General features: G+C 40.2%; 1 protein-coding gene across 1 annotated transcript in view; it reads right to left on the bottom strand.

The window, feature by feature from the left end:
* Cop1 (COP1 E3 ubiquitin ligase) overlaps nt 1-14583 on the bottom strand; it is a 126359-nt gene extending 111776 nt beyond the window's left edge. The window contains exons 1-3 of the mRNA XM_032915494.1: nt 13689-14583; nt 5176-5235; nt 122-219 (exon numbers count right to left, since the gene is read on the bottom strand). Of these exons, the coding sequence (XP_032771385.1) occupies nt 122-219; nt 5176-5235; nt 13689-14101 (571 nt within the window). The 5' untranslated portion in view covers nt 14102-14583. The remainder of the gene's footprint in view (nt 1-121; nt 220-5175; nt 5236-13688) is intronic.
* Between the last annotated feature and the right edge of the window lie 2622 nt (nt 14584-17205).

Below are 17205 nucleotides of genomic sequence, written 5' to 3'. Positions count from 1 at the left end.
GAAAACACCCTGGTGAGTGACAGACAGAAACCTGCTTCCTTCTGAATGGGATTTCTGAATAAGCCATTGTTAGCATGTATTTTGTGGAAAGAGTATAATAAAAATAATTTCAAAGACTCACCCAAGAAATTAGGATAGAGATGGTCAATATTGTCCACAACATAATTACACTTGGGACATCTATTATTGTCCTCCAAACTCTGATGAATACACTTGTAGCTATTAGCATGGAGGGAAAAAACACAAACTTAATTAAAATGACAAATCAACAAACCTGTTACAAAATACTATCTATTAGTGTTCTTTCAACATAACTAATATAACATTTATTTCCACTTTTATCTTTGTAAAACAAACAAAATACATAAAGCACTTCTGATTGAGCAATTTATAAAGTTGTACATGTAATATAAATGTGAATGGGAACTAAGTTTTAGGTTATGTAATTTATATTATACACTAGGAAAGCAAACTACTTGTATTCTTAGAGTACTGATATCGTTAGATCACACACAGAATTCAAACAAGCTAAAAGATAATATTCTATCTAGATACTCAAGCAAACACAAAAATCTAGTCGAGCATAAAAAGCCATCCTCATTAGTAACTAAAAAGTGATTCAAAATTATGTGCTAATGTTTACTAAGAATAGAAAATTAAAAGAAAATAGTATTAAACTCCAAAGATATAATCTTATATAGCTGAAGGAAATGCAACCAGTGCAATTTTCATAAAAGGTAAATGCAGGAAAAACATTAAGTTCTTATATACCCTTTAATATGGCAACTTTTATTTATAGAGATATAGCGTCAGGAATCACATATGCTGTCCAATGCAGAGTCAGCTAACCATCATAATAGCCATCTATCAGAGAAGCAGCCTAAATTACACATACAAACTGACCAAATCTGCAATAATCAATTCAATTCAATGGTATACTGGCAATAAAAATCACATTTTACATGTGTATATATCATATATTATTTATGTATAAATCATTATAAATTATACATTTATAAATTATTTCATATATATTACAGGAAATGTCCTTTCTTATATTTTTGTGGTATACCACTTTTTTTCCTTTGCACGTCTATTTACCGATATGTCCACTAATTTAGTGAGTCAGTCCTTAATTAATCACTTATAAAATCCTACTTTTCGCTCCCTACTTATTTGTCTATCCTTTAATACATACGCAATACTTTAATCCAATTCTTTAATTAAATCAGTTCCTACTTATCAATATATTTTTACATATATATATATATACATACATACACAATATATTTATATATTTGCATATACATATTTATATATATTGGTGTACTGCTTTTTAAAAATTGCTTATTTCATCAGTACTATATGTGTGTGATCGCAGGAGGTCTATGTCATGGATCAAAGGACAACTTTGTGAAGTAAGTTCTTTCCTTTCATCTTTATATGGCTTCTAGAGATCAAACTCAAGTTGATAGATCTGATTAGCAAGCTTCTTTACAATGATAGACCTTTTATAACTGTATGTTACCTTGTCTAAATAAATAAATAAATAAATAAATAAATAAATAAATAAATAAATGCTCATATACATACTCTTAACTATTGTTCAACCTTATCAGAAAAATATCAAATTGACATGGAAAAAAATCATTGTCTCATTAATATATATGTACATTTTAAATAAGCTAAAAACACATTTACAGTGTTAATTAACATTATTTCTGTCTGTGAGACATTTCGTTTTTTAACTTGTTTCTATAGTTAATGTACATTACTCTGACAATCAGAAAAAAAGTAATTTCTAAGAAATTAGAAAGGTACTTATAAGAATCATTTCTAAAAAGAAAACCTACCTTTTCTTCCTCCCAGGTTATTATGCATTTACCTCAGCCTTATAAACTGATGCTGGTTTTTACCTTGCTACCCTCCTTCCATTAGGTTTTACTCTCCTACTTCTCTACTACTTTCACTTCACATTTGTTACTTCAAGACAAGCGATATCAGGAACTGTGGTCTTTGGCAGAACACAGGGACCTAAAGTTAGAGTAATTGTCTGTCCATAATGAATCCCAGACTCCAGTATCTACTGAACAAATGATGTGAACAGTGCTGCAGAAAAACTATCATCACTCCTGCAACAACAGCAAGACTGTGATTACCATATTACCACAAGAGAGGCCCCAAATCTGACTAGACACTTCCTACATAGAAATATCAATATAGAAAATGACATTAAACATTTTCATTTTTACTATAAAAACCCATGATGAGATATACAAATAATAGATGAAGAATTCGATGTGGAAAAAGTCTTAGAAAAAGAGGAGGTGGATGACTATTATCTGGAAATAAACATGAGTTTGGCGTTTACCAATAAATCAAATAAAACCAGTTATGAAGGAGGAACCTAGGTAGATATACAGATGAGAGGGGTTGACAGATAAAAGAATATTTTAGATGTTAACGAAAAGCTTGTAACTGGTTGAAGCACTAAAATAATAAGTACATTTTTAAATGGTCAGTCACAAAAGAACATCTTTAATCCCTCCCCCTCCAATTTTAGGAAACACCAAAGAAGAGAACAGAAATGGGAAAGAATACTGTGAAATGCTGTATTTTAGACATGACTTAACTTTTGTACAGTAGCAGTGACTTCCTACACAAACCTTCAAAAGACTGGGCCCACTAATAAACCATCACAAATGGGGGAGGGACTCGTAAGTTGATAACTTTTTTCCAGGACCTATAGCAATTACTGGTTGCCAGGGTGTAAGGCACAGATCATGCTCCTGTGTGGCAGCCTCTGGTAAGCAGCCCTTGTTCAAGTGAGTAACTGCCTGCTCATGTTCACGTAGTCATTCCTTATCAGATGCAATGGGACCACAAAACAAACACACGAACACACAGACATGAGTCTGGGGAAAAGACTAGAAGGAATGCAGGGGGTTGGTAGGGACAGGAGGGAGATAAAAAAAAGAGTGTTATCATAATACATACATGTATGAAATTTTCAAATAACCAAAATAATAAAAAGAGAAAAACAAAACATGAGAGTAGGAGGGGGACTCTTTGGTAGAAGAGATATGGTGAAAGCAAAGGAAATAAGAGTGGACAGTGGGAAGGGTATTATGACTAAAGGATGTTATATATGAATGAATTATGAAAGAATAAATAAGATTTCAAATAGAAAAAAAGATGGCAAAAGAATTCTGAAAAGATATAATTATCCCAATAGTGAAAATATCTAACAATATTGTTCTACACAATAAAAGCTGCTTTTCTAAGCCAAGAATATATAATGCCATAATTTTATTTTAATGGAGAACATTACTAATACAAATTTAAGTATGCTGGTTTAGTCCAAACCTAACTAACTCTGAATCAGATTACAGATCATGGGCTTCACCCACTGGTAACTAAGAGATATCTACCTATCAAATGGCTACCATTTTAAACATAAAATTACAGGCACAACTTCTAATATGGACTAAAGAAATATTAAGGTTAATCTTACATGCTCATAAAATCCGTAAGTAATTGATGAAGATCCCTGATCTCAAGTAGAATTTGCTACTTCCAATAGGAAAACATAAACAAGTAAATGAGGTGTCTGAGCCTGGGAGCTTCTAGGCTGCTCAGGACACTTAACTACTGTGGTAGAGGTTTGTAACTTTGATGAAAGGGAGAGAACTGAAGGGTGAGCTAACGACCGATACCATTTTAATCAGTCCCTGAAAACTTATAATGCTGCCTCTCTGTAAGAACCCAGTGGTGTCTGGAGCAGAGACGTGCATGTTGCTGAACCTGTGGAGGTGCTAGGAGAGAGCGTGGCATGCGTGCCTGGAGAGTCGGCAGCTTGTGTCCTTCCTGCACATCCTGTCCTGTTGTTCATCTACACTGCTGCTTTACTTCTGGCCTTTAAGGTTGTGGTAAATCAGCAACATAAAACAACAACCAAAGGGAGATAAATACCAGGAACTGAAAGCAGAGTTCTGCAGAAGTATTTCTATATGTATACCGTGGTGTGAACGAGAGTGCACCACACAGGCTCATATTTCTGGCACTGTTTGGGAGGCTGTGAAACTTTTGAGAGGTCCGTCCTTGTCAGATAAGTTTATTAATGGTGGACCGCTTTTAGTGTTTACATTCTTCCTCCACTTGCTGTTTTCTCTCTCTGCTTTGAATATGCATGTGAAGATGTGTGCTCCCGGGTCCCTGATCTTCCCACCATGCCTGCTGCTTGTTGCCATGCCTCACCGCCACAATGTACTTCCATACTGCTGGACTGGGAAACGAAGACTTTTCTCTCTAAAGTTGTTTCTGGTCATGATGTTTTATTCCAGCAACAGGAAAAGTAATTAAAAACACATTCATGGCAGCATTATTCATAGGAGCCAGGAGGTTGAATCAACCTAATCTTCATAGATGGCTGACTAAATAAACAAAATGTCACCTGTACTTATAGCAGAACTCAATTCAAACTTAAAAAAGAGAACAGTGTCATAATGGAGCACAGAAAAATGCAAAGGACATTATGTGAAATAAGTCCCTCACAGGAAGACACATATGATCTAAGTACACAGAAGGAGGTTATCTAGACTGACAAATCCATACAAACAGAAAGGAGACTAGGGACTTTAGGGACTGCAGAGATGGAAAGTGAAGCACTGTCTTTACAGGTACAGCTTCAGTACTGCCAAAAGAACTGTCCAACAAATAAACACAGAACCACACAACTACAGACATCGAGATGGGCAAGATTGTAAATTCTGTATTAATTTACAATTTGAATTTTTAAGTACATCAATATAACCAATATAATCTAATGATTCAAGACAGTAAGGCCTTTTTCATCTGCTCCATTTTTTCCTATGTTTTCCGGGTCCTCCCACCTTATTCCCAAGTGACTAACTGGTATCTCAGGCTTAAGGACTGATTGATTACCCACCTTGATTTTCTAAAACACCAAAGTTTCCACAAACAGGTAATAAACACAGATTTTTAAACATATCTTAACAGCCTATGGCGCACTGGAGTATTTCACAGAAGTCCTGTACCAAACACATTTTGTATCATGAACCTATAAAGACCTATCAGTCAAAGAAACAATATAAAATTAGTTTAAATAGTGTACTTAGGGTTGCTTGCAGTTATACTGAATGAAGAGGGTCTTACCAAAAGCTGTGGCCACATTTTGTCATGTATGCCTCCTCAATCATATCAAAGCAGATGGGGCTACAAGAAAGAGAGAGATCAGTAAAATGTTCATTAAGGCAGAATGTTACACGTTGGGAAGGGCTTGTAATAAAGTCAATCAAACCAAATTTAGTGTATAGCTAAGAGTTAAGAATTCTAACCTTCTTAACAAATTCACAGGATTGAGTATAAAAGTACCATGCTTAAGCTGATCCAAAGAGCAATGAATTTTGAAATAAGTGCAATGAGTAACCTTACATTATTCAAATATTTTATCCATCCCATAATATTTATGGTGAAACATTGTTTACAGAGGCCTCAAAAAGTTCTACTCAGTATTCCTATGTTCAGAAACACTAGACCAGCTAACCCAAGTGTTCTTTTCTTGAGACTAAGTGACAGCCTAGACTCCATCCCCAACCTGAGGAGGGGAAGAGGGAGGGAGGGAACAGCCCTTGTCCTATACCAAAGAAAACTTAATCTTTGAGCGATGAATTTAGAAATGTAGTTTCAATAATGCTTCTAGATGTCAGTATAAGCTAATATATAAAATAGACCAAACAGTATGTATGTTATATATCAAGTTGTTTAATCCTTACAACACAGTAAGAGAGGTATCAGTTGTACTGCTCTTTCCTCCAACTTGAAACCTTCACTCACGGGGTGCAGGGGAGAGGAAGCCATAAAACTCAAGACACTAAGGAACCACGCAAAGCCTAACAAGCTCAGAACACAAAATTCACAAGGCCCTTCAAGCAGTGACTTCTAAAGCAAGTTAACAACTGTGGGCAAGAGGAGACTTTCTATAGTAGAGCCGCACATAGCGTACAGCCTGAGGACACACCTGCCCCAGCTGGGTTGGACTTTTGGTGATTCAGCTGCCTTTAAGTCACCCATACTACAACCAAAACCCCCAAAATTCATCAGTTCACCGAGCTAGACTTGGATGGAACCGTTTCTTTAGTCTGCCACTGCTTTCCTGTCTAGGATAAACAAACATTTGTGTTCCTCCAGGAAAAGTCACACAGCAGGACCTAAACCTAGACCCATTTTATAAATGAGGAAACTGAGACATGGAGTTGTAAAAGCCATATGGGTAGGATATAACAAAGCCACAATCAAATTCAGGTCTATGTTCTTAACCACTATCATATATGATGTTGACATTTTGAGTTAAATTTAAATTCTACTTCTCCCTTTCCTTATTTTTAGAAGATCAAAACAATACTCAAAATCCCGGCATTCTTTGCAATTAAGATTGGCTATCAGAAGCATGATTAATGGGTACAGGATTATAGCTAGCTAGAACAAATTTGAATAGCTAAATCATACTATGATAAACTATAGCTCATAAAAAGAAACTAAACATTTTTAAATAACCATGCCAGGGTATTTTCAACGCTCCTTAAACATACACACGGAAATAATAAATGCCTGAAGTAACAGATATATATTATCCTGATCAAATCATTACATATTACACACATGTACTAAAAACCTGCACTCTAAATATGAAAATAACTATGTGTCAACTAAAATAGGAAATACAGGGCTTTGGGGTGGGCTCAGTGGCAAAGCATTTGCTTTACAAGAGAAGCTGAGAAATCCAGATCATATATAAATGTGTGTGGTCTGTAGTCCAGAGCCAAGGAGGCAGACACAGGACTCCTGGGGCTCTCTTGATGACTGGTCTAGTCTAATTGTTGAGCTCCCAGCCAATGAGACGGATTCAAATAAGGTGAACAACAATCATAATAAAGATGACACCCAAAGTAGTCCTTTGACACACTGTCAAGCATGCAAGCATGCATACATGCATACACCCCCCCCCACACACACACACTCCCTTCATAGTAGTCCTTGTGGAAAATATTTTTTCAACTGTTATCATCTTTTATGTGTACATGTGCCCACCCACATTGGTTTTGGATGTGGCCTTATACACACTAGGCACTCACACAATTCATGTCCCCAGCCAAAATAGAATTTTATTGTATTTCTCTCTTTATACAAATTTTGTCTTACAACATTCATGCGAACTATACATAATAAACCAGGGCTCTTACACATGCTTATATTTTAGTATATAACTTTACTGATTTCACTTTTTCTAGGTAGTGTGTAGTATATGCATGCATGCATATGTGCACATGAATATAGAATACATGGTGGTGTTCGTCTATGTGTGTGAGTGTGGAGGTGAGAAGTGAATGTAGATGCCTTCCTTCCTCAACAACTTCACCTTTTTCAGGTGGGGGAGAGTCAGACAGCAGGCCTCTCACTGAACTTTTGAGTACACTGTTTCTGCTACACAGACAGGTTAGTGAACCTCCAAATTCATGCCTCCAGCCTTCAGTCCTAGAGTTACACTGGTGTGGATATTGCCAAGTTCAACTTTTTATGAGGATCCCAATTTGGGTCCTTGTACATTTGTAGCAAGCACTTCACTGACTGACCTATTCCCCACACTGAATGAACTCTCCCCCCCCCCGGGAATGTAAGAGAGGGAAAATGACAGGGTCTTTATGTAGTCCATGCTAGCCTGGGAGTCAATATGGAATTTCAGAGATGCCTGCCCCCACCTCCCAAATGCTGGGATTAAAAGAAATGCACCCAGCTAAAATGCACTTGACCTATCTATGTGTGTAGCTGCTGTGCAGGTGGAGGTGGAGGACTTCAGAGGCTGGCTCTCTCAGAGTATCAGGCTTGTACAGCAATTGTTTTCATTTACTGTACCATTTCACAGGCTCAACTTTGTCACTGATAGCCACATTTTTTCACACAATAATACCCAGTACTTTAGTGATGGCAAATTTATTACCAAGAATCCACAATAGAACCAAACTGTCACTAAGATCTTTAAACTTAGCTATGTATCCTATAACTCACTTCAACTGTGAAAATTTTACTGAACATGTCTAATTTTCTACATCTCAGAATCATCTGTCCCTCATTCCAACAATTAGGTCATAAAGAATGAAACAATTATTTCAAAATTATCTCAGGGAGATTTTCTTTCATTCTACCAAAACCTATATTCATGCCTGGAGGCAGATTATCTCTTATGTATACAAACTTGAATGAATGAGAGCTGTATGCAACCATGAAGAGCACTGTTACGGTACCAACAACCACAGCATATAAACCAATGCTTTAAAATGTTAAAGGATGAAGTAAGTGACAGAGAGTTAAATTTATACTCAGAAATATAATGAAATATAGTTCATTTGCACTTGAGGTCAACATCTAACTGAGAACTTTCCTTTGACCACATTATTCAGAAAAACTGGAGGGAAATACCTTTTTGAAAACTAACATCCTTGAAGGAAGGGAAACACATGAACATATTCTCATTTTTTTGGACCAAGTTTATTGTGGACTCACTCTTCCATCTGAAGGCATTTTGTAGGCAGTCACAGGACAAGCGGGGCACAAAAACTCACTGAGCAGTTGAGGAAGCACAAAAGGGATACAGACTGTTTAGGGAAGATGACAACAAGGAATGCTAACTCTGGAACAGCCATGTCAGTTTTCCTCCTTTGTGACTGTACCCCTGTAGTGGCTGGTTTTGTGTGTCAACTTGACACAAGCTGGAGTTATCACAGAGAAAGGAGCCTCAGTTGAGGAAATGCCCCCATGAGACTCAGCCGTAAGGCATTTTCTCAACTAGTGATCAAGGGGGTTGGATCCAGCCCATTGTGGGTACCAACCCTGGGCTGGTAGTCTTGGGTTCTATGAGAGAGCAAGCTGAGCAAGCAAGGGGAAGCAAGCCAGTAAGTAACATCCTTCCATGGCCTCTGCATCAGCTCCTGCTTCCTGCCCTGTGTGAGTTCCAGTCCTGACTTCCTTTGGTGATGAAAGCAAGGTGGAAAACTGAACCCTTTCCTCCCCAACTTGCTTCTTGGTAGTGATGTTTTGTGCGGGAATAGAAACCCTGACTAAGACAACCCCCAATCCAACCCCACAAGATCAGGGATAAATGATGAAGAGCTATTGTTCAAACCCAAGACATCCAACAGAGTTCCGTAAAGGTTCATAGATGAAGAGCCTATAAGGCTCTAGTTCTTGAAACCAAACCTTGCCTTCAATGTGCTCCTTAATTTTAATTAAAAATAAAAAAGAATCAGAAGGGCTGCAGAGATGGCTCAGTGGTTAAGAGCACTGACTGTTCTTCCAAAGGTCCTGAGTTCAATTCCTAGCAACCACATGATAACTAATAACCATCTGTAATGGGATCTGATGCCCTCTTCTGGTGTGTCTAAAAGCAGACAGTATACTCACATACATAAAATAAATGAATCTATCTTAAAAAAGAATCAGAAAGAACAAAGAGGTCTTAAGTTAACAATCTCTCTCTCTCTCTCTCTCTCTCTCTCTCTCACACACACACACACACACACACACACACACACACACACACACACACACACACACACGTCTGCATGCATGCTAGAGATTGAACCTAGGACCTCACTCACCCAAATGAAAATATAACCTATGAGCAGGAGGAAAGTTGATAGGTTGATTACAAAGGAATGTCTTGCTAAAATTGCCAGCAGCAAATTACCACTGCACATCAAGGCCACCACAAGCTTGCATTCCACTCAGATAAAGGCTGTTCCTTGTCTATGCCACTACAGGAAATATTCATAAGACACTTCAAGATGAGCCAGAGATAAGCAAAATTAGTGAGTTTACTAAATAATTGATTAGGAATTTCCATACAGGAAAGGACAATATACAATCACACAACGTGGTGCAGGCATCTCCAGAGAGTTCGGCCTGGGTGTGCCATCATAGCACCTGTATATATGACCCTATGGCTTTCCAAGTCACATTCTTCAAAGGATGTATTTTGTAAGTTTTAAAGGTTAGGTATGACTTAAAATTAAGAAAAAAAAGTATGAACTAGTTTACATTTTTTCCTATTCTAAAAAATCCTCTTTTGGATGAGAACTGATATGGTAAAATACAGGGTCCTAAGTAAATGAAGTTCATTTATTGTTTTTAACATCCTTGCTTGAGATGTCTCTAGGAAAACACTATCTCTGTAGGCAATTTGACATTATAAATTGTTAAAGTTCCTTGTCTCATGTTCAGCAAGAAAGGCAAACTAGATTCCAGGGTGGACAGGGCTTCTCATGTGACCTTAACTTTCCTGCCTTTCTGTCCTGTGAAAATTAGCCACAACTTAATACTGTTATTTGTAAGAAATATAAGACTACAAGCATAAATATCTAAAATATCAATCAACCCAACAAATAAACGACCCTACAATTAAACGGAAACCTATTTTTAAACACGATAAAGCTAAGAGTGTTCCTGAAATTAGGTATGGGTTTTACTTAACTGTTCTCCAGGATTTGGAGAGGAGGCATGTCCTTATCTACTACCTGCCACTCCCATTACAATTTGTCTCAGATTAAGGGCAGCAAGGGAACAAGTGGCTAAGGAGAAAAATATAAGTGAACAGCCCCTTACCTCCAATCAAGTCCATTTAAGAATCACTGTGTAATATGCTGGAACTCACAGAGCTCAAGTTTTCTAACCATAAAGCTTTCTAAACACATAAAGGGAAGTGCTAAACTGAGACTGTAAATCTGATTTCTCATTTTATCCTTTAGCCATCTCCTACCTGAAATAGTCAGTGAAAAATCGTTACACTGGTGCTACAGTAAATAACACCACTCTTTACAACTACTCTAAGGACAAAATAAGATGTGAAAGAAAAACATATTTAAGGTGTTATCAATGAATACAGAACATTATTTAAATATAAAGGACTTATTTAGATATAAAGGACTACAGTAATTTGAACTGGCTCATAGTCTAACACTGAAGTACTGAAAAGACAAAAGCACCCACAGGCCAATTAGGAATAAAAAGGATTGTTAAAACATTGCCCAATACATATCCCACTCCAAGTGTTTGATCAAAATTAAACCTAGTTTAAGGAAAAATGCACTCACTGGTTAATTCTTCTGAATAGACATTCTCACCAGAAAGAGAAATGATGAACTGAGATTCTTATACAGTGAAATATTCAGAATTCTAGCTACAAATATTCATTGGATGTTTTCTTAATAGAATATAGAACACTTATACAATATAGTATAAGAGATTAATTCCTTATTTTTATTTTATGTATATGAGTGATTTGCCTACAAGTACGTCTGGGTACAACTTGTGTACCTGGTGCCTGTGGAATCTGGAAGAGGGATTCAATCCCCTGGAAATGGAGTTACAAACAGTTGTTAGCTGCCATATGGGTGCTGGGAATCAAACCCATCTTCCGAAAGAGCAACAAGTGCTCCCTCCTAGCCACTGACGTCTTCTCACAAGCCCCTAGCCATAATTTATTTACTTTAAATGAGGTGATGAATTAATAATTTAGTCTTACTCCTAAACTAGTTATAAATACTAACAGTTAAAACCTGTCAACCACAAGTTAGAACCACATGGAAAGAGTTTCAACCAAGGAACTGTCTAGATCAGGTGGGCCTTTGGTATATCTGTAGGGGGTTGTCCTGTTTGTTAACTGAAGTAAGAAGACCCAGGCCATTGTGAGCAGCACCAACAACAGTCGATGGAGCCCCGACTGTACAGGAGTGAAGAAAGACAGTTGAGTCACAGGCAGGCAAGCAGGCAGGCAGCACGTAACACTCCTCTCTCTGCTTGACTGTGGATATGACTCTTTAAGCTCCTGCATTGATCTCTCCACAATAATGAAATGTAACAGAAACTTCGAGCCAAATAAAACTTCTTCTTTACTAAGTTGCTTGCAGTTAAGGTATTAGTCACAGAAACAGAAATGAAAATAAGACATGCCTAATGAAACCAAATGCCAACTGCACCTCATTCACCTCCAGTAATGCGGGCTACACCATAGACTGTATTACTCTCAGACAGATGGTTCAACAGTGTCTAAGTTATCTGTTTACTAACTGAATAATACTGATTTCTCACACCTCTATACTATTTAAATTATCTTAGGATGCTGGCATCTTTGTTTGAACGGCAAATAATGGCTAACAAGTAAACTCCGAAAGCAGCTTTACTAGCTTCTACCTTATCATGTGACACTACTGACTGGACAGGAATGCAAACGCCTCACCCAGGCGGTGGTGACACACACCTTTAATCCTAGCACTGGGAGGAAGAGACAGGTGGATCTTTGAGTTCAAGACCAATCTGGTCTATAGAGCTAGTTCCAGGACAGCCAGGGCTACACACAGAAACCCAGTCTCAAAAGAAAAACAAACAAAAAGGACCACTTAGACCCGACCATAAACTACTTAAATTACAAATAGCCACAGCTATACTTCTATTTCAACACACCCAAACGTTACTTCTGAATCTAAACCAAAGCAGAAATACAAATTATAGTGAACAAGGAAGTGTAGCCAATACCTTTCTCATTGGTTACAATCTCTAATCTTATCTTTAAATAGCACCATCTAAGACCATCTCCCACTGTGATGTGAACCAACTTCCTCAAGAATGACTGTGTAAGCCAACTTCCTACATCGTTACTATTAAGTCAATCAACAAGTTCCTTCTCAGGAAAGACTCAGAATTCTACCAGTTTTTGAGGCAAAAAAAAAAAAAAAATCTTAATTAGGCTCTAGTAACCCTACGACTAGTATCAAAACCCAATTAAAATTCAAAACATTCAAGACAATCAGATTCATCTTTTGCTTAAATTCCCTCTTAGATGCCAAATGACTGAATTCTACTGTGTCATTCAGGATGCCAGCTGTGAAGCAATGACTATAAAGGCGTTTCTCAAGTCAGAAGTTCCAGTGTCTACACAGCGCTGCGATAGTACCATACAACCCAGAAAACACTAAAAAACGTGTTCCCCCTTTTCCAACAGTTGAAACCTAGCAGTAAACTTTGTCATGAGCAAACTTTGACAACAAAATTATGAACAGTAGAATTGTAAGTGTCCTATCCATTCAAATGGGAGACATTTACACATTCCTATACTGGATGTGCAAAGAAAACTTTGTAAAGCATCATCAATCCATGTTTCGAGTACTATCTACTTTCTTACAATACAGTGTTGACCAGCAATTCCACGCCTCAGAATCTCAGGCACTAGTAGTTGACCTCCGAAAATCGAATTTCAAGAACTACTCCAAACTGATACTTCGTCCACTAGATGGCCAAAAATCAGTCGGGATGTAACCTCCTAGCCCGAATACCTTCTAATAACCACTTACTGGACCTCCACCTCTATCCCTTAGCACTCCCTTAAACACCTTCAGTTCCTCAACACCGTCACCTACCTCTGTGCAACACCATTTCACTATTTTGCCTAAGGATCCCAGTCCATCTCCACCTCCCAACCAGGAACCTTAACTCTGCAAACACTCAACTCTCTAGGCTCGAATCCCAGCACCTCCAACGGGCCTCCCTACACTGGACCCCGCCAGATCCAGCAGCAGAAACTCGTGATCGAGCATGCAGGGGCTGCTACGCAAACCCACCAGACGAAGTCGTTGCTTTTGTCCTCGTAGGAGTTGAGGAGCCCGTTGCAAAGCGGGGCGATCAGAGGTCGCTTCCTACTGCTGCTGCCGAGGCTGGAGCTGCTCCCTCCAACGCCGGCGCTGGGCCTGGCAGCGCAGCTGAGCCGGGACAGGCCCGCGGACACTGCCCCGCCGGCGCTCGCGCTGCCAGACACCGCGGCCGCCACTAGCACAGGCCGCCCCGGGCCGCCGAGGCCGCCGGAGCCCGCGGCTGGAGCTACCCCGCCGGACACCAGCGTCGCCGCCGAGGCCGCCACGGAAGGCGGCGACGGAGACGAGGATAAGGACGAGGAGGCGGAAGTCACCGAGGAGGCGGCTGAGGAGCCAGGGCTCGTCCCAGCGGAACCCGAACCGGCCTGGCGGCTACCTGACATCGTGACTCCCTCCCTCCCTTGGCCCTGTGCTCTGAGGCGAGGGCCGGGACGAACCGCGACCCTCCGCCGCCCCCGGCGCTCAGCTCCCGAGCATCCTGAGGACGCGCCGGGAGGTGGGCCGGGGGAACAATAAAGTTGAGCTTTCCACCGCCGCCCCACCGCCGCGTCCTACGCGAGGGGGCGGGGGAAACTATCACATCAGAGAAGCCATTACTGCCGTGGAAGCCGCCGGGGCAGCCAACCCGGGCGCGCCGAGGCTGCCGTGCTTGCGCTCGAGCGGCGGAAGGGGCGGGGCAGCGGAGCAGCTGCGCGCGCAGCCGCCGGCGCCGAAGTGTGCGGGGAGGCCCACGGTCTTGTTCTCCGTGTGGAAAGTTGGTTTCGTTCCTGACGTAGTAGAAGGATGGCCGTTTTCATGGAGCCAAAGAGTAGAAGGGGAAGGGACGGGGATCTGGTCTAGAGAACCGGGAACGCTCGAAAAGCAACTGCTTAAGCGTGATCCGGCTGGACGCAAGCGGATTGCCCAGCTAAACTTGCGGCGGTGCGGAGCAGTGGTGCCGCGCATGCGTGTGAGCGAGCGCGCATGCGGATATGGACTGGGAAATAATAAGCTCACTTGTCTTGGTCTCCTGCGGCTTCGCGGTTCTCCCCAGTTGTGTAGCAGGAATATAATTTGTTTTCGTTTAGATTTTTTTGTTTAGATTCTGAAGTCCTATTAGGAGGAGTAAGGAGCCAGGGCAGTGAAAAGGATTGTGAGCCTTGGCTTTCAAACATTTTATAGTATCAAATTATTTAATTCTTGTCCCTATTGTCACTTATCTCAATTATCCCCAACCTTTTGCAAGATCTCATTGATACTCCCTGTTTGTTGGCATAGAAGCAACAAGACTCGCCTAGTTTCATACAAAGTCCTCCCTAGGAAATGAAAACGAGTCTAAACCTCGCCGGTTTGGAAAGAAACTTTTGTCAGAGCCTCCGTCTGGACAAGGAGCAGATAGAATTCAAGTTGTCTAATGTCTGCATCTGTCTGATGATGTATCTGTTGTAGGCCCCTTTCTCCTCTGATTAAAACTATAATACTCAAGGCTACAATCCTTTTTCCTACTGTCACTGGAACAAAGAGAGGGGCAGCCCTCTTGCAACTCTAGTGGGTACAGTCCAAAAGGGAATAAGAGATGGGCACCTTCTGGTCCTGAATAAGCATACACTTGGAGTGCATATCTAAAACTGGATTATTGTACACATCCTCAAGTCTTGGGAGTTAAATTGCTGTAACTTGGGAACAGTTGTTAGGAACTCTGGACTCATGTAATTTAAAGTGATAATCAGCCAATGAAACATATTAAAAGTTTTAAGTCCTTTTTTTTGATGGCCAGGTGGCCAGTGGTCTGTCTTTGAAAAGTCTCTTGGTGCTCCAGTTGAAGGGTACAGAGTTTTTAAAGCAAAACTCACCAAGACCATAATTTACATCGACTTTTGAAATGTTTATTTCTGGCAGAGCATAGTAATTATTTTAGATATAACATCAATCATTCCTTAGTTATTTTAGTTTTTTTTTTTTTTTTTGAACTCTTGGAGTAGTTAGGTCCAGGTTAGCTGGCTACTCTCGTTGGACATTGGATTAGTCTCTTCAAAGGCAAATACTGACTGGCTAACTGGTACCATGGGAATGGAGAAGAAAACTTCTTTAAGGTCCAGGATATATAGTGCTGGTGATCTGGTGGGAGGAGAGGTATCAAAGCAGACAGATTTGGAACAGTAGGATGAGTGATTTCCACCCATTTACATCCCAGAGATCCTGGACTGGCCGATGATCTGAGGTCCCGGTTCATGGACAGGTAGGAAAGATGCATTCCAAGCCAAGTGGCCTGGGGTAAGGATGTTAACTAACTTCTCATAGCCTTTCTGATGTGAGGAGCAATTCCCATTCTAGCTTTTTGGATCATGGGATATTGGTAGACCTTTATCCATGTGGCTGTAGCCAAGAGTCTTACCCTCTACTGGTTGGTGGGTGATGAGCTGTGAAGGGAGGGGGATTTGTCTCAGTCAGTATCTTAGGGGATAGTGTTGCAGGTCCTGGAGCAGGGGCCCTGTGTCTGGATTTGTTTACACTGCGGAGTCTGGAAGAACTAGAAGATATTCTTTAGACAAAGAGGCAGTTAAGCTACATTGGTAGGGAGATGTAAGGAAATTATAGTTTCTCGAGGAGGAAAAGTGATGGTGATGCCTAATTTTTCAAAGATTTCTACACAGAAAGGGAAAGGGCAACCAGGGGTCACCAGGGAGGAGTGACTCATGAATGACCCATTTCTGGCCCAAGCTGTTTGTTTGTTTATTGTTGGTTGGTTATCTAGGTGTGAGGCGATAGCCCTTAATTATGCCAGTGGCTCCCTGACTGGTAAAGGTCCCTTTACTGGCGTCTTTTTATTGGGAACCAGTTCCATTCTTCATTTTCTTAGGATCCCTCCCATTGGACATGAGAAGTATAAGCAACAGGGAGCTAAACTGACTGAAAAGCAACCAGCACAATAGCTGCCTGCTTGCCTGTGGCTCAGTCAGCCGCCAAGGCATCTTGCATCTGCCTTTCAGTGTCCCGGTTGTTGTGTCTTTTCAGCCACCTGAATAACTTGAGAGGCCTGGAGAGCCCTCTAGCTTAGCTTTTGAAGTATTTTTGTGAATGTCCAAAGCTGATTGAGTGACAAAAGCCAAATTTAATGCCCTAACACTTTCTGGAGTAGGTGGATCAAAAGTGACTGTAAGTTCTGAAACTTGGGGGTTGGGGGAAGGAGAGTAATTGCTCAAAAAAATAACCCAAGAGACTTTTTGCTCTGAAGAAGCTCAACAGTCTTAAGACAAATTAGTCAAATTAGTGGGTTTTGATCTGCACCCAAGTACCAGTCATGAGATACAGATGAAAAGTGTTTAAGGACTGGGAATATGTGTACACATTGAGTTCTTAGTCAGGATGCTTGGATGGGAAAGCTGCCTTAAAAGTTAAGGCCAAAAAGGCTGTCCCAGCCTCTGTCCTAATAAGTTCTTCCCTTTCATCTGAATTAAAGAGTCAGAAGGAGTAGCTGACAATCACCCAGGTGTAAAGGACAGATTCC

This window comes from Rattus rattus, chromosome 10 (assembly GCF_011064425.1).
Source record: "Rattus rattus isolate New Zealand chromosome 10, Rrattus_CSIRO_v1, whole genome shotgun sequence".
Classification (NCBI taxonomy): Eukaryota; Metazoa; Chordata; class Mammalia; order Rodentia; family Muridae; genus Rattus; species Rattus rattus.
Note: the sequence above shows the minus strand (reverse complement) of the source record. Positions and strands in the feature narration are given on the sequence as shown.